Raw genomic sequence first — 24,637 nt, forward strand, 5'->3', positions numbered from 1 at the left:
TTTTGCTCATTGGCTGGTGCTTTACCAACTGAGCCATACCGCTACCCAGCCCCCACCCAGGATTCATCTTTCTGTTCTTCTGCTGGAGGGTATGAGAAGTTATACCAGGCCACATTTTCCCCAGCCCTGTCCTGAGTCATTTTAACCTTGAAATGAAACCTCTCATTAAAAAAAAAAGAAACAAAACAATAAAAACCCAAGCATAGAATATTGCAAAAGTCATGATATTGTTACCACCCTTCAAAACAAACAGTAACACGCTGAGATGACTCACTAGCTTGAAACCTATGAAAATATTTATTAATCAAACACATAGATCCAAATGAGTAGTTCTCTTGTTTTTCTATCTTTTAATTGCCCTCTGTGTCTTCTATTGGATATTTTATAAGGAAACTTGAGCCTCTATATAGTAAAATCACTGTTTTAAATATCTCAGTTTCTGTTCAAGTGATGTTGGCTTTAAAAATGTGGTAATTGGGACTGGGCTAGTGCTTATGGTTGCAATTATAATAGACAGGATTATTTTGGAACCAGCTAATTGAGAAACATGCCGTTCTAACACCATTTCTCAGCCCAGATCATGCTATTACTGCTCCCTGGTGGTAGCACAGCATGACTGCAGGCAAGCCATAGAGGTCAGGAAGGGTTTTTGAGTATCAGGTCTTTCAAGTTTTTATTCTTAAAAAAGTAAATATTTTAAAGTACTTTAAAAATGACCTTTAGGTAATTGTACAAGGAGGTTTCAAGTAATGCATCAGTTTATGAGCACAATGTATCTTGATCAATGTCATGCCTTCCATCATTTTCCCCAGCCAAGTTGTTTTTCATTAAAAAAATACAAAAACCCTACTAAAATAATCCCAGGGCTGGGAAGGTGGCTCAGTGGTAGAGTGCTTGCCTTGCATGCATGAGGCCCTGGGTTTGATTACTCAGCACCACATAAGCAAAAAGAAAAAAAGCCAGAAGTGGCGCTGTGGCTCAAGTGGTAGAGCGCTAGCCTTGAGCTGAAGAGCTGAGGGACAGCACCCAGGCCCAGAGTTCAGGCCCCAGGACCGAACCCAAAAAAAATAATCCCAGTAGCCTTGCATAATATTATATGGCAAAAATATAGACAGTCACCCGTAAGTGGCTTCTAAATTCCCATACATCTTTGTGAATATCACCATATTATTGGGAAGTAGGATGTTTCCTTTAAAAGGAAATTTCTTCCCTGCATATGGAACTTAAAAGCACACAGACTTTATGCCAGGTCATTGTGACTCCCTGGGAAGAGGCAGGGTGTCTCAATGCCAGTGTACATGTTGCCCTCCTGCTGCTGACCTGCACAGCTGACTAGCAAAGAAGCTGTTACCACAGGAGGAGGAATGGAGTGAGGATGGGGATGAGCACATTTCCATTGTCCTCCACATGGGCCTATGCTACCCTGTTCGAGCTGGCTTGAGCCTCCCTAATAAACTGGAGTGTGAATTCCACTCCGGGTACATCCCTTCACCATGCAGCAGAGATACCTTGGAGCAGAGGTCCACCTGCTATACAGCTCTTGCCAGAACTGAGATGTAAGTCAGTGGTACAGTATTTGCCTAGCTAGCATGGGTGGGACCCTGAGTTTGATCCCCAGTACCACGGAAAACAACTAAAAAAAAAACAATAAAATCATTGTCAGGCATGATTTTTCAATACCTTTATTAAGAAATATCAAAAGTTAATTACTGTTCCATACACAGTTTTACAAAGTTCAAGTGACAGGGAAAGTGGAGGATGCCACGTTTGAACACATTTGCCAAATGGGAGAGAGACCCTAAATCTCCTGCCAATCAGTGGTCCACAGCCATCCCTTCCTCTCCCCTCATCCCATTTCCATGAGACCAGAGCGCATTTGCTTGAGCTACTTCAAAGAGTATCAACACATTCAAAAATAATTCTCTACACATTCATCCTCTTACTGTCATTACCCTGAAAAGGCTGAGCTGTTGAGAGGAAGGTTGAGAGCCCTGCTCACGCCTGCTGGTGTTACATTTTCACAAAGCCTGCTTCCGGATCTGGCAAACATTGCAGGTTACAACTGATCATTTCACACATGGGGGGACTCAAGCACAGGTTTTATTTCTTAATTTAACAATGAACAAAAAATAAAGGGTGAGTTACTCATCTCTGGAAACAAAACACCAGTCATTCCAGAGAAGCCTCCAGTAGAGGACAAGGCTTCTGATTGTATGGTCCTCCAGTTACAGCAATTAACAGCATAACTGAGCAAAGACACCAGCACAGAACACTGGAAGAAGTATTTTCGGGGCAGGACATCATCATCTTTTATGTCAAGGGTACTGCATCATGGGAGTTACACTTTCACAATAACTGGGGCTAGTTAGGTCATTGGAATCAGGTAGGAAAGAGCCACGGTGTTGGTGTGCCTTGGTTAAGGCTTGTGCTGGTTTATCTAAAAGTAGCTTTCTGGAGAGACTGTCCAGCAACATCAGAAAGAACTGTCTTCAGAGGAAGGACTCCTTGTTCACCCACATGAGACTGCGTGTTTCATTGGGCTTGCATTCATACTCGATGACAGAGAAGGGGCTTCCCCACTGGCAGTGGTCCCGCTTGTGGTAATTGTAGAACTTGACTTGCCACACTGTCTCGAAGGTCCCAATGTCTGTGAACTGGGAGAAGAGAAATATGTCCAAGACAAACCTCATTCTGTGGGCCAGGGGTGAGAGTGAAAGTCGGTGACAGAGCGAGATCTCCTAGCATAACCAGCCAAATCACTATCTTTCTCTTCTCTCTCTCTCTCCCCCCCTCCTTCCCTACTCATTTCTTCCTTTTAAGTCTTCCTTTTTTTAGTGTGCTATTTCTGGGGATTTAACTCAGGATCTGAGCACTCTTTTAGGTTTTTCACTCAAGGCTGGTACTCTACCTCCTAAGCACAGCTCCACTTCTAGCTTTTTGCTGGTAAACTAGAGATATGAATATTACAGACTTTTTTTTTTGCCTAGGTTGGCTTTGAACTTCAACCCTCAGATTTCAGCATCTTAAGTAGCTAGGATTACAGGTATGAGCTGCCAGCTCCTGGCCTTTCTATTTTTACTGGTGATACTAGGGTTTGAACTCAGGGCTTGGCTCTTGCCAGGAAGGTACTCTACCACTTAAGTTATGCCTCCAGCCCATTTGGTTTTGGGTGTTTTTCAGAGAATGTTTTGCATTCTGCCTGGGTTGTTCTGGTTGTAATCTTCTGTGTGTGCTTTCTGGAATGACAAGCACATACTATTGCTACTGTTTGTTGAGATTGAAACTCATGAACTTTATTTGGTCTGGGCTGGCTTTGAACCACAAACTTTCCAATCCTGGTCTCCTGAGTATCTAGGATTATAGGCATGAGCCATGGCACCTTGCTTCAAGTCTGTCTTCAGCTGAAAAGCTGAGGCTTACTTTATTTCTTAAGGAAATAAAGTAATAAGGCAATAAAGGAACTATTTCTTCATGCCAGGTGCTCTATACCCAGTATTTCCTATCGTATTGCTTTTAAGATAAATAGCCCCCAAGTTTATCTTACTTTCCAAGTTTAATTTTCTGAAAACTTCTCTTAGAATCTCAGAAGCTTAGACTTTGCTTTAAAGTGACCCTTGCTACAGAGGGGGAACTGGGCAGAATGTTTACTGGTAGTTTTTTTAGTTCCTACTTCAGAAGACAGGGGCACAAGATAACATTTGTACAACATCTGTAAGCACAAGACAAGATTGCCTCACATTTATTCTCAGTTCTTGAGCAGACACCACAAATATTTTATTAGGTATTGGATTATTAAAGACCTACTCTATTAAGTATTTTTAAGTCAGGAGTCTATGTCACAGGCTTACATAATATATTATTCAACAATATATGAGTCAACTATGTATTTTGCACATTTAAAATGTGTACAAGGCATGATTGTTGCTCTTAAGAAGTTTGTAGTATAGGTGAGTGTTATGGCGTATGCCTGTAATCCTAGCCACCCAGGAGGCAGAGAAAGGAGAGAAAGATAGTGAGACGATATCTCAAAAACAAAATAAAAATGCTAGATCTCTCTCTCTCCCTCTCTCTGTATAGCACAGAGTATACTGCAACAATAACCAAAGAAGTTTGCATTTTTCTTCTACAAGATAGGCCTAGAAATCACTACATGAAACTCTGAACCATGAGGATATATTTCCCTTGAAGCTGAGAAGAGGGCACAGAATACCCTAGGGGCCACTGGGCAGGTTCTCAAGTGTCTCGTGGGATTGCCTGACCCTGCTACCAACTTCTGGAGCTATTTAGGGGATCTGGCATTAAAGAGCATGATGCCAGTCGTTATTTTCTCCTCTGACCCTCCTATTTCAAGGGACAGGACAGGGACTGACTTGGCAGGATTCTTAGACACCTCCAGAGCCAGGAGACGTGGAAAGAAGAAGGGCAGTAGCAACAGGAGCCTTACACTTTGCAGCTGATACAGGAGGACAGAGATCAGGTGCTTCCCAGAAAGCATTCCAAGATGCTTTGAAAATTATATCCTGCAACATTGCTTCATCCTGTTAACTTGCTTCCAAAATAAGATCTGGGCTTTCCTTGGGGAAACACATTTGCCTTGAAATACGTTTGCCATGAAACAGTGGATGATAAACCAAGAGTCAATATAACTCTCATGTATGAGAATGAAGTACCTCTCTCTGTCTCTGTTTGTCTCTCTATATGTAAGTATATATATATATATACATACATACACACATATACTTTTATATATTATATATATAAAGTATATATATATATACATACACACATATACTTTTATATATTAACATTTCCATATGCCTATATATATTCATAATGATCTATTAGAATCAACTCAAAGATCTAATAATTCATCTGAGAGGCAACTTTTGTATATTTATAAAATAGCATTTTACTCATTACCACTAAGATAATAATAGGGTGAGTCTTGAAGACATGCTGAACAAAAGGATCTAGACCCCTAAAGGAGAGATACATGATTCCAGTTGTATAAAACTATATAATAGAATATAATCTATGCTGACAGAAAACATCCATGTTATCTGTGGTCTAAAATGGAAGACAGTGATGCAAAGGTGTAGGTGTCTGTGCAAGAGAGAGAGGAGCTTTTCGGGAGCAATAGAAATATTCTAGTTATTGGCTGAAGTGGCAGTTACATGGATGCAGATATGTGTTGGTCAAAACTCACTGCCCTGTATGCTTGAAATATATTTGTTAGTTATAATTATACCACATAGTTGATTAAGAAAGATAGAAGGACCAGGCACTGGTGGTTCATACCTGTATTCCTAGCTACTCAGGAGGATGAGATCTGAGGATTGCAATTTGAAGCCAGCCTAGGCAGGAAAGCCTGTGAGACTCATCTCCAATGAAGCATCAGAAAACCAGGATTACTGACATGGCTCAAAGTGGTAGGATACTAGTGCAGAAACTTTGGGACAGTGCCTAGATCCTGAGTTCAAGCCTCATGACCCACTAAAAGAAATACAGTGGCTCATCCTGTAATCTGAGCTACTCAGAAGGCAGACTGTAGGATAATAGTGGTTCAAGGTCAGCCCAGGCAAAAAATTTTGTGTTTTACCTTAAGCATAAGTAGGAGAATTTTGGCCCATGCTAGCCTGTTCATAAGCACAAGACCTATTTGAAAAATAACTGAAGCAAAAAGAGCTGGAGCCAGGGTGCAAGTGGTAGAGTACCTACCTAACAAGTATAAGGCTCTGAGTTCAAAACCCTAGTATCATCAAAAAAGGAAATGAAAAAACAAAGGAAGTACAAATACTTCTTCTCTCTCTCTTTCTCTCCCTCCTTCCTTCCTTCCCTTCCTTCCTTTCTTCCTTTCTTCCTTCCTTTCTTTCTTTCTTTCTTTTTCTTGTCAGTCATGGGGCCTGAGCGCTGTCCCTCAGCTCTTCAGCACAAGGCTAGCACTCTACCACTTAAGCCACAGCACCACTTCTGGCTTTTTCTGTTTATGTGGTACTAAAGAATCGAACCCAGGGCTTCATGCATACTAGGCAAGCATTCTACCACTGAGCCATAGTCTCAGCCCTGTACAGCCTTTTAAAATACTAATTTATATCAGAATAAAGTTGTGAGTATGCTCTGATCCAGCAATTCCACTTCCTACAATGTATCCTAAGAATATCAGAAAGTTTAGTGAGAAACTGAACACACTGAGGTATCTTTAAGGCACAAATCATGGCATAGCCATATATTATAGAGTACCATACAGCAATTTTCAGTGTAAAATATTTAAAATTGTCTCTATTATTTTATATTGCCACATAAACTAAGCACAGTACTATCAAGAACATGTAGTATGGTACCAGAGATGTAGCTCAGTGTGAGAGTAACTTGCCTAGCACGTACAAAGCCCTGGGTTCAATTCCTGGCACTACCACCACTAAAAACTAAAACAAAGAAAAAATATACAATATCATTCCAGTTTATAGGACAATAATTGTTAATGTTAGAAGCTGATGTAATATATTTTATGTACTTATTTATATATTCAAATTATTATTTTCAAATAGTTGTAAGAGATAGTTTCAATTTAACATATCGATTTCTGTACACAATGCATCTTGATCACAGTCACCATTTTTTTTTTTTGGGTCCAGTTGTGGTGCCTGAACTCTGGACCTGGACACTGTCCCTCAGCTCTTCAGCTCAAGGCTAGCACTCTACCACTTGAGCCACAGCGCCACTTCTGGATTTTTTCTTTTTGCTTATGTGGTGCTGAGGAATCGAACCCAGGGCCTCAGGCATGCAAGGCAAGCGCTCTACCACTGAGCCACCTTCCCAGTCCCACAGTCACCATTTCTGTCATCCTTTCTCCTATCTATCCCATCACTATCCATTTCCTGGTTTCCTATTTCCATTTTCAAATGTTTAACATTCAAACATTTTCAAATACTGAGAGTATTTCAATGTTTTTACACTGTATTTGCTCACCATTCCTCTCTCCATTTGTCTGCCACCCCGAGACCTCACTCCCCTCTCAGAGAAGACATGTTTCTGCTTCCTGATCTTCTTTTTGTGAAACTGACTGTTATTTTTCAAAGGAAGTTACACTATGGCAATCCACTCCTGTGCATGCCACAAATCCATCGATTTGATTGCATATGTATGTGTTTTCATAGATGCTTATGCTTTAAATCAGACTGGTACATATGACAGAAGCTTGTACCCTTTGTCTCTCTGAATCTGACTAGTATATTCAATTTTATTTATCTATTATGTGCTGGTTCTGGGACATGAACTCAGGGCCTGGGTGTTGTCCCTGAACTTTTGGTGATTAACTGTAGATAAGAATCTCATAGACTTTTTTGTCAGGGCTGGCTTTGAACTGTGATCCTCAGATCTTAGACTCCTGAGTCACTAGGATTACAAGTGTGAGCCACCAGTATCTATAGCCTGGTTTATACTTCATGGTGTGAAAAGTTAAAACTATTCCCTCCAAAATGAGGAACCAGACAAGGATGCCCACTCTCTTCATTCCTTTTCAACATTGTACTGGAATTCCAAGCAAGAGCAATAAGGCAAGAGAAAAACATAAAAGGGATCCAAATAGGAGAAACAATAAATCTATCTGGGTGCTGGTGGCTCACACCTGTAATCCTAGCTACTCAGGGGGCTGAGATCTGAGGATCGAGGTTCAAAGCCAGCTCAGACAGGAAAGTCTGTGAGACTCTTATCTCCAATAAACCACCAGAAAACCGGAAGCGGTGCTGTGGCTCAAGTGGTAGAGTGCTAGCCTTGAGCTGAAGAGCTGAGGGACAGCGCCCAGGCCCAGAGTTCAAGCCCCATGACTGGGGGGGGGAAGGGGGGGAGAAGTAAAGCTATCCCTCTTTGCACATAATCCTGTACTTAAAGAACCCTACAGATTCTTCACCCAAGGTACTTGAGTCGATTCAAAACTTTGCCAAGGTAGCAGGATATAAAATCAACCTGCAAAACCCAGTAGCTTTTCTGTATGTCAACAATGAGAAGATAGAGTCTGAAATCAGGAAAGCAACCGTTTGTAATAGCCTAAAAAAAAGCCTAGGAATTAACCACACAGATGTGAAGGAGCTCTATTTTGAAAACTTAAAAAAAACTTCAAAAAAGAAATTGAAGCAGATTTCAGGAAGTGGACAAACCTTGCACACTCTTGAATGGGAAGAATTAACGTCATAAAAATGGCAATACTGCCCAGAGCAAATTCAATGCAATATCCATCAAAGTTCTGACAACTTTCTTCAACTGTATAGAGAAAGCAATCCAAAAATTCGTATGGAATAATAAAAGACCCAAAAGAGTAAAATATTAAAATTCCAATGATTAATTTGTATAATCACAAAAATTCATTAAACCAAAACTAAAGTATATTTACAAGTTTTAACAAATAATTACTATTTTTAATATAAAAGATGACATGAATTAAATCTGGCCATGATGGTACACACCTGTATTTCCAGCAACTTGGGAGGGGAAAACAGGAAGATCAAAGTTAGACTTTACCTATCAAGCTGGGTAGCGTGGTACATGCCTATAACCATGGCTATTTGAGCAGTAAGATGATCATGATCCAAAAGTCCAGGGATAACTTGTACAAAAAATGTGTGTGTGTGTGTGTGTGTGTTGTAAGCAAAAAGACTAGGAGTAAAATGTTAGGTGATACGACAAAATTAACAGGACTTAAGAAACAAAGAACTTCCACTCATCTGGTCGAACCACTACTAAATAACCCCATGCTGCTGATCACATGTATGGTGTATACGTGTACACCGTTATATATTATAGACCGTGATAGACAATTTGCTCCAGGAAAGTTAGAATGAGCTTGTGACTTTAAATGAGCATCATTATTTCACAATACTGTGAAATTTGGGAAATTATGTAATCACTTAATCACAAAAAATAAAAAAACAACCCACCAGAAAACTAGAAGTGGCACGATGGCTCAAGTGGTAGAGCATGAGCCTTGAGCTGAATTGTTCAGGGACAGCTCCCAGGCCTAGAGCTCAAGCCCCACGACTGACCAAAAAAAAAAAAGATCTTTCATGCGATTGTTTCTAACATATTTATAAGATTATGTCTTTGTTGCCTTGTATGTCTGTCCCCCATAGTATAACCTCTGCTTTCACTATATATGATGTTGGTGTATGTAGAGGGGAAGGGAAAAAATAGTTAAAAGAGGGATACAGGAGGACCCATTGCAACAATGAGATGTACAAGTCGTTATGTCGATAAACGAACTTTACAACTTTGGAGGGGGGGGACGGAGAGTGGGGGAGGATGGGAAGGGATGGGAAGGGGAAACAAAGCAGGAGGCTACAATGCTTGATAAGAAATGTGCTCATTATCTTACCCACGTAATTGTAACCCCTCTGTACAGTATTTTCACAATAAAAATATATTAAAAAAAAAAGACTAGGAGCGTGGCTCCATGAGATAACATGGTTGCCTGGCAAGCTTGAAGCTCTAAGTTCAATCCTCAGTAATGGGGGAAAAAAGATCACATGAATTGGTAAGATAAAAGACTAGATGAAAAGACTAAATCATAGTGCACTAAAAAGAAAACAAATGCTAGCATAAAAATCCAGTTAAGCCAGGCGCGGATGGCTCATGCCTGTAATCCTAGCTACTCAGGAGGTTGAGATCTGAGGATTCCGGTTCAAAGCCAGCATGGGCAGTAAAGCTCGTAAGACTCTTATTTCCAATAAACCACCAGAAAACCAGAAGTGGCAGTGTGGCTCAAGTGGTAGAGTGCTTGCCTTGAGTTGAAGAGCTAAGGGACAGTACCCAGGCCCAGAATTCAAGCCCCACCACCAAACCAACAATTAAATGTTGCATTATTAGTAAAGAAATGTCTCAGGAGGATGAGATATGAAGACACTGGATCAAAAACAGCTCAGCTACACAAGTCCACTGGAATCTTATTTCCATTCGATCACCAAAAAGCCAGAAGTGGAGGTGTAGCTCAAATGGTAGAGCATCAGTCTTTATCAAACATTTTTTATTGTTATTATAAAGGTGATATACGAAGGGGTTACAGTTATATAAGTCAGGTTAAGAGTACATTTTTTTTTTGGACAATGTCAACTCATGCCTTGCTTTCTTCCAGTTTTTCCCTCCCACTCCCACCCCCAATTGTATAGTTCATTTTCAACATAGTGTTTGATCATTGCTGCACTTGTTCACCCTTTGTCCCTCCATTTCTGTGCCACCCATTACACTCTCAAAGACATATAATTGAACAAGCAGAACAAAAAGAAAGCAAAAACTAACAAAGACAAAAACCCTCTTGTTTCCATTTCCTGGAGTTTATTTCAATAAATATTGTTTTATATGATCAGATTCAGATAAGCATTGTGCCTTGATGCCTTTCTATTCCTCTTCTAAGATTATCCTCCTTTGGTCTCTCTGCTAGAGACTTGAATAAGTTATTATGTCCCAGTGCATTTTAGGTCTAGCTTCTGCATATGAGAGAAAACATGCACCACTTGTCTCTCTGAGCTTAGCTTACCTCACTTAACATGTTGTTTTAAGTCCATCCATTTTCCTGCAAATGACATAATATTATTCTTTCTAATGTATAGGTACCACATTAAAAAAATACATCTGTCTATTGTAGGGCATCTGGACTGTTTCCACAACTTAGCTATTGTGAATAGTACAGCAATAACATGGATAGAGCACCAGTCTTGAACCAAAAACCAAGTCAGAGTGTGATGCCCTGAGTTCAAGTACCAGCATGCATGCATGCATGCACACACGCGCGCACACACACACACACACACTCCCCTTTTACAGGGATCCTATTCATGTTATCAATTTAATTAAGGTTTTTAAGTACTAAAAGGACTCTGAGTATCCAATATTATGAAAATACTATGAAAATGGTGATATATTGGTAGGATGGACTTACACCACTGTTGAAAAAATATTTTGGGTTGTTAAAGATGTGATAAAATACCTAGAACAATGTTAACAGAAAAGCTATTATGGTAGTTGAAATACATGACCTCAAATATATGAAATCAATGTATAGTAAAATTCCAAAGAGTATTAGTCCCTTAGAAATTGAGCTTTTCTATCGTCCCCTTTAGATTTTTCTGCAATAAATGTACTTTCTATAATCAGAATGTAAGGAAAATGACAAATAGGACTTAACATTTCTCAACAATATGCTGTATTTTATAAATTCTATTAATACTACAGATGAATATATTACAGATCTGTTAACAAAAAGGGAGAGGTGGAGTGAATAAGTTGATATTTCATTTTATAATACATGAAGACGTTTAAAAGCTTAATATTATTATCATTATTTTATTATCTTTAAGTAGTTGTACAAAGGAATTACAATTTAGCAAAGCAGTTTATGAATACAGTGCATCTTGATCAATGTCATCCCTTCCAACATTCTCATTCATTATTTTTAACTACTACAAGATATTATGAATCTAAAGTACAACTGACATTTACAATCCCATGGAAATTTCAATTTAAAATTATAAAAATATTTTATAAATTATGTATTTTAATATTATAAAATAGTTTCAAACAGAACAGACGCTAACCTTTTGAGAGACGCAACAGCCTGAAACTTTTTATCTAAGTGAGAAACAATATTGAGATTTGAGAGAGAGAGTGTGTGTGTGTGTGTGTGTGTGTGTGTGTGTGCGCACGTGCGTGCGCGCACACATGCTGATACTGCGGCTTGAACTCAGGACTGCTGCACTGTCCCTTAGTGTTCTTGCTCAAGGCTAGTGTTCTACTTGAGCCACAGATCCACCTCCAGGTATTTGATGGTTAATTGGAGATAAGAATCTCACATTCTTGCCAATCTAGCTTTGAACCATGATCCTAAGATCTCAGCTTCTTGTGGTGCTAGCATTATAGGTGTAAGCCACTAGTGCTCAGTAAGATTTCATACAGACAGAAAGAGACAGACAGACACACATACATACACACACATGTGCCTCAAGATGATTATAACCAAAGATGAGAAGAAACTTATTATTACACTTATACCTGAAAAACTAAAAAAAAAATATGAATGTATTGATGGAAGAAAGGTGGATGTTTAGGTCCTTGTATCTCAGCTTTGATTCCATTGCTCTTTGTTAATGTTGGATCCAAAGTCGTGTTGAAGTGAACTTCATGGCTGCTCACTCTGCTGTTCCTTTCTCTCATGCCTTAGTTGTTTACCCTTCCCATCCGCTTTCCAGAGGGGCACTCTAGCGCCTGGGCAGATCCAGTGACAGATCGGGAGGCTCAAATCTGGCATTCTAAAGAACAGAAGTACAGAAGAACAGACTCTGTTCCTTCCCAACCCATCTGTTCCTTCCAAGGAAAATCTACCCAGGCAGACCCCTGGGAGAAGCAATTTATAGTTGGGTACAGTTCTATGTGTTTTTATAGCAATCATATTGCAAGACTTGCATATATATTATTCCACCTTGATTTTGTGCTTGGTTCTGTTATTCCTTTTTTTATGGCTAAGAAAAAGATTCTGCCATCTCATTTTTATAGATAAAAAAAAAAACTCCAAAGATTTAGTGAGATTAAGAGACTTGTCTTAGAACCAGACTGCCCAACCAGTTTAAGATAGGAGTAGAGCAGGCACAGTATTTCCTAATTTCGATCTAGGAGCAATTCTCATTGTGTCTGTTTTTATAATCATTGTTTTTATAATCATAAGGAGTAAAAGCTAGTGGACATTTTTTTCCTTTCCTTTCCTTTTCTTCTTTTTTGTGTGTGCTAGTTTTGTGGCTTAAACTTCAAAAAGCTAGAAGTAAAGCTGCAACTCAAGTGGTAGAGTGTTACCCTTGAGTAGAAAAAGCACAGAGACAGCACCCAGGTCCCGAGTGCAAGCCCCAGGACCAGCACAAAAAAATTTCTTGCAAACAGAATTTTATAACACATTAGAGAGACCATACACCATGATCAAGCTGGTTTAATCCCAGAAATGCAAAGATGGTTCAACATATGTCAATCAATAAATGCAACATATCACACAAACAGGGTCAAGGATTCAAAAAAACAAATCACAGGATTATCACAGCTGGCAGAAAAAAAGCCTTTGACAAAACTCAACATCTTTTTATGATAAGAGCACCGAGGAAATTAGGAATAGAAGGGATGTACTTGAGCTGAATAAAGTCTACATATGACAAACTTATCCAACATCATATTAAATACAAGAAACAAATCATTTTCCCCCTTGCTGGGTGCCAGTGGCTCACACCTGTAATCCTAGCTACTCAGGAGGCTGAGATCTGAGAACTGCAGTTCAAAACCAGCCTCTTATTTTGAATAAACCTTTAGAAAACCGGAAGTGGTGCTATGGCTCAAGTGGTAGAGCGCTAGCCTTGAGCTGAAGAGCTGAGGGACAGCACCCAGGCCCAGAGTTCAAGCCCCATGACCGACAAAAAACAACCCAAAAAACAAAACACACACACACAAGTCATTTTCCCTCATGTCAGGGATGAGACAAGAGTACTTCATTCACACTAATGTAACATGTTTATAGAATTTCTATCCTGAACAATATGAGAGGAGAAATAAAAGGGATTCAAATAAGAAATGAATGTGTTAAATTGTCCTTATTTGCAGATGACATGATTCTGTACATACAGACTCTACCAAAAAACTTCTAGATCTAATAAGCACCTTTGGAAATGTAGCAGGATACAAAACAAACACTGAATAATTAGTAGATTTTCTATTTCTATGAACAGCCTAAGAAAGAAATCAGGAAATAATTCCATTCACAGTGGCCTCAAACACAATAAAATACCTAGGAATTAACTTAGCCAAGGAAGTGAAAGATCTCTACAATGAAAACTACAAAACTTTGAAGAAAGAAATTGAAGAAGACATCAGAAAATGGAAGACTTCCCATGCTCATGGACTAGTAGAATTGTTGTTGTTGTTGGTCCTGGGGCTTCAACTCAGGGCCTGGGCATTGTCTTAAGCATTTTTTTGTGCTCAAGGCAAGTGTTCTACCACCTGTGCCACAGCTTCATTTCTGGCTTTTTAGTGTTTAATTGGAGATAAGAGTCTCAAGGACTTTCCTGCCTGGACTGGCTTGATTCTTGGATCTCAGCCTCCTGAGTAGCTAGGATTAAAGTTATGAGCCATGGCATCCAAATAGACTAGTAGAATTTAGATTATGAAAATGGTCATACTTCCAAAAGTAACCCACAGATTCAATACAATACCCTTCAAAGTCTCATTATAATTCTTTATAGAAACAGAAAAATCACGGAGCTCCAGTTGCACAATCAGTTAGCATGGTACTTACAAGAAATAGAAAATTCAGCTACACATAGCAAAAGCAATTCTGATGAAAATAGAAAATTTCAAATTATACTACAGAGCCATAGTAACAAAAGGAGCTAGTTATAGCAAAAACAACAACAACAACAAAAAACCCAACAAACCCCATGAGATATAGGAATAAAACCACACAGCTACAGCAATATAATTTTCAACAAAGAAGTAAAAAACATACATTGAGCCAGGGGCCAGTGGCTCATGCCTGCAATCCTAACTACTAAGGAGGCTGAGATCTAAGGATCACAGTTCAAAGCCAGTCCCAGAAGAAAAGACCATGAGACTCTTATCTCCAATAATCTACTCAGAAAAAGCCGGAAGGGGCTCTGTGGCCCAAGTGGTAGAGCACTAGCCTTGAGCACAGAAAGGCTCAGGACAGAGCCCAGGTCCTGAGTTCAAGGCCCAGGACCGATAAAAAACAAAAACAAACAACAACAAAAAACCCAACAACAACAACAACAAAAAAACCCCAAACCAAACCAAAATGCGCTGGAGAAAAGATAGCTTCTTTAACAAAAATGTTCTGGGAAAAACCAGTTATCTATTTGCAGACTGAAATGTGACCTCTCTGTCTTATACTTTACTAAAACCAACTTGCAGTGGATCAGAGAGCTCAAAGCAAGGCCTGAAACATTAAATTTACCATAGGAAAAGGGAGGGTGGGAGGGAAGAAACCTCTAGATGTTATAGGCACAGGCAATAATTTCCTGAAAAGAAGTCCAGTTGTTCAGAAAGCAAGAACATGAATTGTGAAAGGAGCTGCACTAATGACTCATACCTATAATTGTAGCTACTTAGGAGGCTGAGATCTGAGAACCTTGGTTCAGAATTAAATCAGGGAGATGAATCCAAGAGATATTTATCTCCAGTTAGCCAGCATAAAGCCAGAACTAGAGTTAGGTTCAAGTGGAAATACAAAAGCCCAGTGACAGCATGAGGTCCTAAGCACAAGCTTTAGTACCAACCAACACATACATACATACATACAAACATACATACAAATACACAGAATTGTGAAATGAGGCTAAAGAGTTCAGCAAATAATAAATAAATTAGTAAATGGATAAGTGGCTGGGGACTGGTGGGTTCACAACTGTTACCCAAGCTACTCAGGAGGCTGAGATCTCTGGATTGCAATTTAAAGCCAGTCCAAGCAGGAAAGCCAGAAATGAAGCTGTATCTCAAGTAGCAGTAGTATACTAACCTTGAGCAAAATAGCTTAGGGATATCACCCAGCCTTGAGTTTAAGCCTCAGGACTGAATCATGCATGTGTGTGCGTGTGAGCATGCACACGCGCGCGCGCACACACACACACACACACACACAAATAAATGGACAAGTGAATTGGACAGACAGTTCTCAGAAGAAGAAGAAAATATTAATTGCTAATAGATATGAAGAAATATTCAATATCCTTAGCCATAAAGGAAAAGCAAATCAAAACACAAGGATTCTATCTCACTCCAATCAGAATAGCAATCATCAAGAACAAAAACCATAATACATGCTGGAACCTTCATATACTGTTAGTAGATATGCAAACTAGTGCAACCACTATGGAATCAGTATGAAGGATCCTCAAAGAAAACCCCAAAAACTAGAAATAGATTTACCTTATGACTCCATCATATCACTATTAGGAATGTATCTAAAGGAATGTAAATCAATTATTCAAGAGATACCTGTATACATATGTGTATTGCAACATTATGGACAATAACTAAATGGTAAAATAAGCTAAGATGCCAACAACAGATGAATGAATAAGGAAGACAGAGAAGGCATGGAATATGTAGACATAAAGAATCAAATCATGTTATTTGCAGGAAAATAGATGGAATTAGAGAACATTATGTTGAGTGAGACAAGCCAAGCTCAAAGGCAAATAACATGTTTTCTCTCATATGTGGAAGCTAGAACTAAGACATATGTATTCATGCACTTGTGCATACCCATATTCATAAATTTATATATTTATGTAACACTTAACTCTTTTTATAAGTTTTTTATTGTGAAAATACTGTATAGAGACACTTGACTCTTAAGTTTATTTAGGGGAATGAGGGGAGGAGGAAAAAAACATGATAGAGGCTCAATAATGTTGACATTTAGAGCAACTATGTACAAAGATGACATAGAATTTTCTTGTCCGTCATGGGGCTTGAACTCTGGGCCTGGGCACTGTCCCTCAGCTCTTCAGCTCAAGGCTAGCGATCTATCACTTGAGCCACAGGGTCACTTCCAGTTTTCTGGTGGTTTATTGGAGATAAGAACCTCACGGACTTTCCTGCCAGGGCTGGCTTTGAACCACGATCCTCATATCTCAGCCTCTTGACTAGCTAAGATTACAGGCATGAGTCACCAGTGCCTGGCTGACATAGGATTCTTAATAAAAGCTATTGATCAGCTGGGCACTGGTGGCTCATGCCTGCCTGTAAACCTTGCTACTCAGGAAGTTGAGATCTGAGAATTTTGGTTCAAAGCCAACCTGGGGAAGGGAAAGTGATAGAAGGAGATTGATTGAAATGCATTATATACATGTGTAGAAATGTCACAATGAAACTCTTATACATTGTTTCCTAATTTAAAAAATTAAAAGGTTTAAAAAAACTTTTCAGAGTCAATTATTGGAAAATTCCATTACACATTGTAAGAGGAAAAATGGTAATATATCTACTATAGTCTCTCTTAAAACCATCTTTTGTGTCTGTAAGCATCTATAGGGTTAGTCTGTCATCATGTTACATAGTATTAGTACTATACATACTATTAGTACTCTCCCCAGCAGATTCAAAAAGTAAATTCAACCTAATTCCCTTAGTAATTGGCTGTAGTACACCTCTTCTTAAAAGAGATAGTGATTATTTCTCTTTCTATAGTTTCCTGAGCTCCCCCTCCCCCAAGTAGGTCTTACCGGCATGGTGATCTGGATGGGCTGTCGTTCTCCACTTTTGGTTGGGGCTACTCCTTCTGTGTCATACGTGCCCGTGTAGACGACTCTGTCCCCATCAGGCTCTTTAGACTTCAGTTCCAGTGGGACCAGTACACCACCAATGGAAATGTTCCTGTAATGGACTTGAGTTGACCATATATAGTATGAATTACCTTTGGTACCCTCTCCTGATCTGGACCAAAATCCCAGGCAGAAAACCTAGAGGGTCTAACTGGGGGAGACACTGTATTATGGAAGTTCAGTAGACTAGAATTCTCTATCTGACTAGTCACATGACCATAGACCACTTCCTCTATGAAATGATCTCATTATTCTCATCCAGAAAACTTGTATAAGGCCATAAGGGGCTCTACCAGTGGTTCCTCTCTTTAGTAAATCCTTAAAATAATCTATGGAGCTATCAAAAACTTACTGGTAAGTAACCCCCCTCCAAAAAAAGATCAGACTTGGTTGATCTGGGGTATAGTTTGGCATTGGTAAATTTATTTTAGTGTTTTCTAGGAGATTCACAGATATAGGGTGAACAACAGGTGATCTAGATCTCTATTGATTTCCCAGTCATCAGGGGTCCTATATTTTGGAGTGCCTTTCTTCATGCTTGCCTCACCAATGGAAATTTTCACTGGCTTCATTCCTTTATGTTAGGATAATGGTCCTCAATGAAGAGTCCCTGGACCAGCCATATCATCATCACTTTGGGATCTATTAAGACACAAACCTCTAGGCCCTATCCTAGACAGAGCAAACTCAAAGCACTGTGGTAGGCCCCAGGCATCAGTTCCAACAAGTTCTTCAGTGCTTCTATGATATATTCAGGTGTGAGAACCATTGGATTATAGTGCTGAGAAATCCTAAAGCATAACTAGTTTTGTTTTCATCTTCTAATTTTTATTTCTGGATTTTTTTGGGGAGATAAGGTCTTGCCATATATTATTGATTGGATTGCAGGCAGAACAACCATGTTTAAATTTGCCCCCCCCTTTTTTGTTGGTCATGGGTCTTGAATTCTAGGTCTGGGTGCTGTCCCTCAGCTCTTCAGCACAAGACTAGCACTCTACCACTTGAGCCACAGCACCACTTCCGGTTTTCTGGTGGTTAATTGGATATAAGAGTCTCACCGACTTTCTTGCTCTGTCTCCTTTGAACTGCAGTCAGCCTCCCGACTAGCTAGGATTACAGGCGTGAGCCACCCTCGCCTGGCCTAAATTTGCTTTCTAACAAAACTATACATTCAGAGTGCTAACCAGAAGAATATGGGATGTAGAACTGACAAATCAGGAGCAAAGGTAACCAGGAAAGCAGGGGAAGGGAAATCTAGATTATAACCCAGGGACAGGGACCATCTGGAAACGTGAAGGCAAGGGGTTCATGAAATTGTAAGGGTGCTGATAAGTCGATGGACCAGGAATACCAGTCATCATTCATGTATAGTTCCAGATCCTTGCACCGAAGAGCTTAACACAAATTCACTGCATTAAAACAGACCACAAAGTGTCTTATAGATTAAAGCCTTCTTGTCCCTCAGCATATGGAAGATAAGATAGTGTTTTGTGTCCTTCCAGAGGTAGTTTGATAGAGAGAGATAAAGGACCCACCCATGAGTTCTTCCTCCATTGGCCACTGGCCTGTTCTACACTGACTTTTCTCTCCAGAGGTCTACTGGTTGCATCATTCCTTCGTGGCTGGAAGGAGATAATCTCTGCCACAAATAACTCCCCAATATTCTTAGGCAATATTCTTAGGCTGAGCAGACAAGTCGGGAGAAAGGTGCCATCATGGAAAACCTTAGAGCTAGGCCTAAGCAGAGACCGCACCCTCTAACTTGTGCCTCCTGCTCTAACCCTGGGGTTCCCTGACACCAAGCCACGGTGGAGGGATGAGGAGCATCCCCCAGAGAGCTCCGATAGGCCCCTCCTCTCCCCCTCCTATGCTTTTCTACCTCATTCTCCAGCCTTCCTTCTTCCTTCAGCCTCACCCGCAGACCCTAGAGGGATGCCAGAACCCAGCAGAAGAGGGGTGCAGCAGGTGAGCCCCCTCCCGGCCTTTTCCCATCTGCCCCCTCCCGGGCTCCCTGAGGTTCCAAACCGAGGCTTGAACACAAGGCGAATCTATGAGAAATCAAATAAAAACTAAACCCCAACCCTGGCTTCTTGTCGCGGATTTAAACGGATGCACTGAGATGGTGGAGGGAAGCGAGAATGGTGGAATACCAGCCTGGGGCCCAGGAGAGGACCGGCGGGGGCGGGGGGGGGGAGGATGGGGGGAACAGGAAACCGACCTCCTAGCCGCACCCGGGGCCCCTGCTGGGCGCGCCACGAGACCCAAGGGGCCCCGGAGAAGCTCAGGGTGTCCCCGTGGGCTACCACCTGCACCCGTACCCTCCAGGACCTCCCTGCAGCCGCGGCGCGCCCTGCACTCACTCGACCTGCAGCGTGGTGGGCTTAATCTTGACCTCCACCTTGTAGGAGGAGCCGGTGAGCAGCTTGATGGTGCGGTTCTGGCCAAAGCGCTGCCCGTCTACCTTGAAGAAGACCGGGCCATCATTGGGCTGGATGCGCAGCGCGATGGAGAGGCGCACGATGCCCGGCAGGTCCCCCATGGCTGGCCGAGGGACTGGCACGGCGGCTCCGAGGGCGCGGGTGACAAGCGCGGGCTGGGCTGCGATGGAGAGGCTGGAGCGCGGTGGGCGGAGAGGACGCGTGGGGAGGGAGGGGGAGGCGGCTGCTAGAAGCGATCGTCGCCGTCCACCCGGGCTCTGCAGCTGCGGCCGGGGAGGCTGGTATCCCCGTTTGCACCGGGCAAGGAAGCTGATCCCGGGGACAGCTCCGAGGCCGCGGGCCGCCCCATCCCCCCCAGCTCCCCGCGCCGCGCCCTGCGGACACTCGCTCCGACCCGCAGGCCGCTGCGCAAATCTGCACCACCGGGGCGGAGAGAGTTAATCCTGTTTACGCACCACAATCCCTTTCAGCTGGTGAAGCAGACATTTAGGCTCCTCCTCGTACAGCTCCGGGAGGGAGTGAGGGGTGGAGGGGGAGGAGGATGGGAAGCCCGCAGACACCTGGGGTTAAACTGGAGACCACCCCCATGAAGACAACCCCCCCCCAAGTCTGGGCACAGTCCGTGTCAGCCGAGGGCTGGGGATCCGGTGGCTGGAGCATCGGATCCCCGGTTGGCTGGAGGAGGCTGAGAGGAGACAGCGAGGCTGGAGACGGGAAGTGGGATAGGAAACTGTAACTACTGATTTAAATTTCAGGAAATAGGAGAGTTTCCGCAGCTTAGGGGAAGTAGCCGAGGGAAAGAGCAGAGAGCCTTCTATTGTGGTGGACTCAGGGCCACACTAGATTAGGAAAGGTACGCAAAAAAAGAGAGGGAGGGAGAGAAGAGAGGAAGAAAGGAAGGAAGGCTGGAAGGCAGGCGGGTGGGGGGTGCTATTCAAGAAGTGACACCTCCCTGTAGGTGTACATCTCCATTATACATATTTTGTCTCAAGAATGACAGTATAATCTATTGCATATACTTACTCAGGTCTTGAAGGAGGCATTATCAGGCCTGTAAAAGCCCTATACCCAAGGCAAAGTTGATGGCAATGGTAAAGAGCAAAGATAGGTCAAAGGGTTACTGACCAGGCCCTGGGGTCTACACCGAGCTTAGATTTGCACGGTAAGTGTGATTTCAAAGTCTTTGGGGCAAAGGCTGGTTGTTGACTGCCGGTGTAGGGAGCCACAGAGACCAAGTGCCTTGGGGCAGAGACAGGTTTCAGAGGGCTGACAAGGAGTAGCTGACAAGGAGTCAGCACCACACAGGTGGATAGTACCAGAGCCGCGGAGCTCACCTGGGGAGTGGAGGATTAGTAAAATGGATGGGTGGGGTCTGGGGAAAGATGTTTCTGTCTATAACATTTTAGTTACCCAAGTTAGACTACGTTTCTTCAGAAATAATAAACTGTCTATATGTGCAGATATAAATGAGTATGCAATACTTATGCCAATTGCTTTTAAAATACAAACAAAGCCTAAATGGAATGTCAACCAATAAACGTTTGAATAAACTCTCATATACTGACACTATATTCTATACTATAGAATGTTATGCAACTATTAAAAACAGTGACTTATTTGCCACTTTGGCAAACACATATGCTAAAACATAACAATGAAAATGTGTTGGGGGCTGGAAAGGTGGCTCAGTGGTAGAGCGCTTGCCTTGCATTCGATTCCTCAGCACCACATAAGCAAAAAGAAAAAAGCTGGAAGTGGCGCTGCTGCTCAAGTGGTAGAGCGCTAGCCTTGAGCTGAAGAGCTGAGGGACAGCGCCCAGGCCCAGAGTTCAGGCCCCACGACTGGACCCCCCCTCCAAAAAAAAAAAAAAGAAAATGCGTGGCTGGCAAACTGCAGAAAAGTAAAGGTGAGATTTTTTTTGGTTTGGGTCTGTTTTGTTCATTGCTGGAACTCAAGCACACACCACACAGTATTAGCATGTAGTGGTGATCCAGAAATGCTCAGTGACTTGATCACTATGCTTTTTAAACATGGTTAGATGTAAATTCTTTCTTATTTTAATTTTCTTTTGTGCCAGTAGTGGGACTTGAACTTAGGACCTCAAGCTCTTACTTGGCTTTTTCCACTCAAGACTAGCATTTTACACTTGAGTCACCGCTCCACTTACAGTTTTTGGCTGGTAAATTGGAGATTTAAGGGTCTCATAGATTTACCTTCTGGGGCTGGTTTCAAATAATGATCCTCAAATCTCAGGCGGAGTCACCAGAACTCAACTCATAGTTTAAAGTAATTAGATTTGGAACAAGGATAAAGAAAAATAAATTTAATTGCAAACAGTATCCATAGTATTTTGAAACAATGAAAAAAATTAAAGCATATAAAAATTTAATGTTTTTATTGATGTTCTTAAAAGGCCAAGAGGCCACAGTAAAGCTGGTGTTGGTTATTTGGCAGGCAGGTGGCTTGAGGATGGTGAATAACCTTTTGGAATTCGTTTTAAACCTTTTTTCCCCTTTAATTACACTGTTTTTCTCTGAAGCTTTTGTTCACTAATCCCCACAGTCTTAGGCGAGCTCCCACCTGCGTATTAAAATATTGCATTGAGAGTAAGAAGATTCCTGTTTAAAGGCTTGCTCACACATTTATTAGTTTCTTTATGGAAAACACTTAGCATCTTTGTGTTTAAATTTTTATTATTTATAAAATGGGGGAACATTGTGAGAATTAAATGAGAGGATAGAAACTGCTTGAGCAAATAAATTCCTAAAGATGAGGTATTTCCAATGCTGGGCAAGATCTTAAGACACAGTGGTTCTGTGTCTTAAGATGAAACAGATCAGTGTAAAAGTAACTGGAAAAATTCTCATCACTGATACATTTGTGCAGAAAATCTGGTACAAACACAGATCCTAATTTTTTATCCAGTCTGCTGATTATGAGCTGAGTGACCTCGAATAAGCTACTCAATGCCCTGATGTTTTCATTTTAAAAGGATGATGATGATTAATTATGAAGCTCACAGAGTCAAATGTGACTGCTAGAACACTGGAGAATCAGTCACATATAGACATTTCATAAATAGCACTATTTTTCTTTAAGATATACTTATGTTTTTGTATATATACTTATATATTTATTATATATTATATTATTAAATATATGTTTTTGTTATAATATATGTGATATACTTTGAAGTTCTAATTCTTCTGGTCTTATTGCAGATTCATTAGATTGCTGATGAATTTTTTTTTAATTTTTTTATTGTAAAAATACTGTACAGAGGGGTTACAGTTACATGAGTAAGGTAATGAGTCCATTTCCTCTCAAGCATTGTTACCTCCTCCTTTGTGTTTCCCCTATCATCCATTCCTTCCCCACCTCCCCAACTCTTCCCTCCCACCCCCACCCCCAGTTATAAAGTTTGTTTTCAACATAGTTTCTTGTACATCTCATTGTTACAATGGATCAACCTGTAGCCTTATTTCAGCATTTTGTTACTTCCCTTCCCTTCCCAAATTAGATGCAGGACACAGATGTCAAATACAGTGAAAACAGGGGTTATACTGTGGGGGAAGAACATACAAGAGAAACAAAAAAAATCACATAGTACATTTTAAATACGTTAAAAACAAGAGCAAGAAAGAAAAACGACTTGTGTCCCTATCTTGGGGTTCATTTCACTCAACATCATCTTATATGGTCATATGTACATAGCGTTCTGCTTGTCCTAGACATATACTAGTTATTGGAAATAAGGGAAACCATGGGACCTATGTTTCTTTGGGCCTGGTTACTTCACTTTGCTGATGAATTTTAACACTACCAACAGGAAAACAATTGTTGGGAAATTGAGCGTAAGATGGACTTGGCTGTGGTTCAGAGGAATCTGAAGTTATAACTGAATGTCTGTGTTTTCCCCAAATGGAAATGTTGAAAACCCTAGAGAGCATTTTAGGAGGTGATTAGAATCCTCATGAATAGATTTATGCCTTAGTAAAAGGGGCCTGAGGAAACTTGTTGGCTCCTTTTGTAAGATGCCCTCGGTGAAGCAGAGAACACGCTCTCAAAGGACTCCAAACAGATGGATGCCTTGACTTCAGACTTCTCAGCAACCAGAAATATGAGCACTAAATTTTTGTTGTTTGTAACTTACCCCATGTAAGGTATTTTGTTATAGCAGCCTCGATAGACTGACACTTCAGGCCAAGAGCAGTTGCATAGCCAATACCCTGTCTCTGGGCTGAGTTCATCTTACAGGTCTTGAAAAACAATTTGTATTGTGCCCTGAGACATAAAGGAGTGGAGTGTGTGTGTGTGTGTGTCTGTGTCTATGTGTGTGTGTGTTTCAAATCCAACACAGTTTGCTTTCTTTTATACACATGCACACAAACATATGCACACAATGTCCCATGCTTAATGTATGCTGGGTTTGGATCACATGTGGACACTATCCAGTCCCACCGCATTTAAACTATTTCCTTTTTCATTCATGTCTACGTTAAAGTAGAATTTAATGTGCAGGAATTGGGTTTGCTTTTTAAGTCAATGTCTGTGACTTTTGATATGCCTGACTCCTTCCTTCCCTTTCTCATTCCCGATATTATTGCTTCCCAAGCAGTTTGCTTTACATTCATTTTCCTCTACTGCTTTGACTTGATATATTTGAAGACAAAGCTTCCTCCTGAGCTGTTCTGAAGAAACTAGGGTTTTCTTTAGGCCCAAACGATTTTGTGGCCATGGCAATGAGCAGTAGGCTTCCTCTGTGTGTATATGTGTTTATGTATGTATGTGTGTGTGTGTGTGTGTGTGTGTGTGAGAGAGAGAGAGAGAGAGAGAGAGAGA

General features: G+C 41.0%; 1 protein-coding gene across 1 annotated transcript; it reads right to left on the bottom strand.

Moving 5' to 3' along the window:
- Positions 1-1,686: 1,686 nt before the first annotated feature.
- Cnrip1 (cannabinoid receptor interacting protein 1) lies at positions 1,687-20,314 on the bottom strand. The gene is made up of 4 exons (XM_013022487.1): positions 20,251-20,314; positions 19,718-19,969; positions 17,259-17,409; positions 1,687-2,654 (listed from the first exon to the last, which is right to left on the bottom strand). The coding sequence occupies exons 2-4, from the start codon at positions 19,894-19,896 to the stop codon at positions 2,490-2,492; spliced, it is 495 nt and encodes a 164-aa protein (XP_012877941.1). The 5' UTR covers positions 19,897-19,969; positions 20,251-20,314; the 3' UTR covers positions 1,687-2,489.
- Positions 20,315-24,637: the final 4,323 nt, after the last annotated feature.

This window comes from Dipodomys ordii, unplaced genomic scaffold, assembly GCF_000151885.1.
Source record: "Dipodomys ordii isolate 6190 unplaced genomic scaffold, Dord_2.0 Scaffold63, whole genome shotgun sequence".
Lineage (NCBI taxonomy): Eukaryota > Metazoa > Chordata > Mammalia > Rodentia > Heteromyidae > Dipodomys > Dipodomys ordii.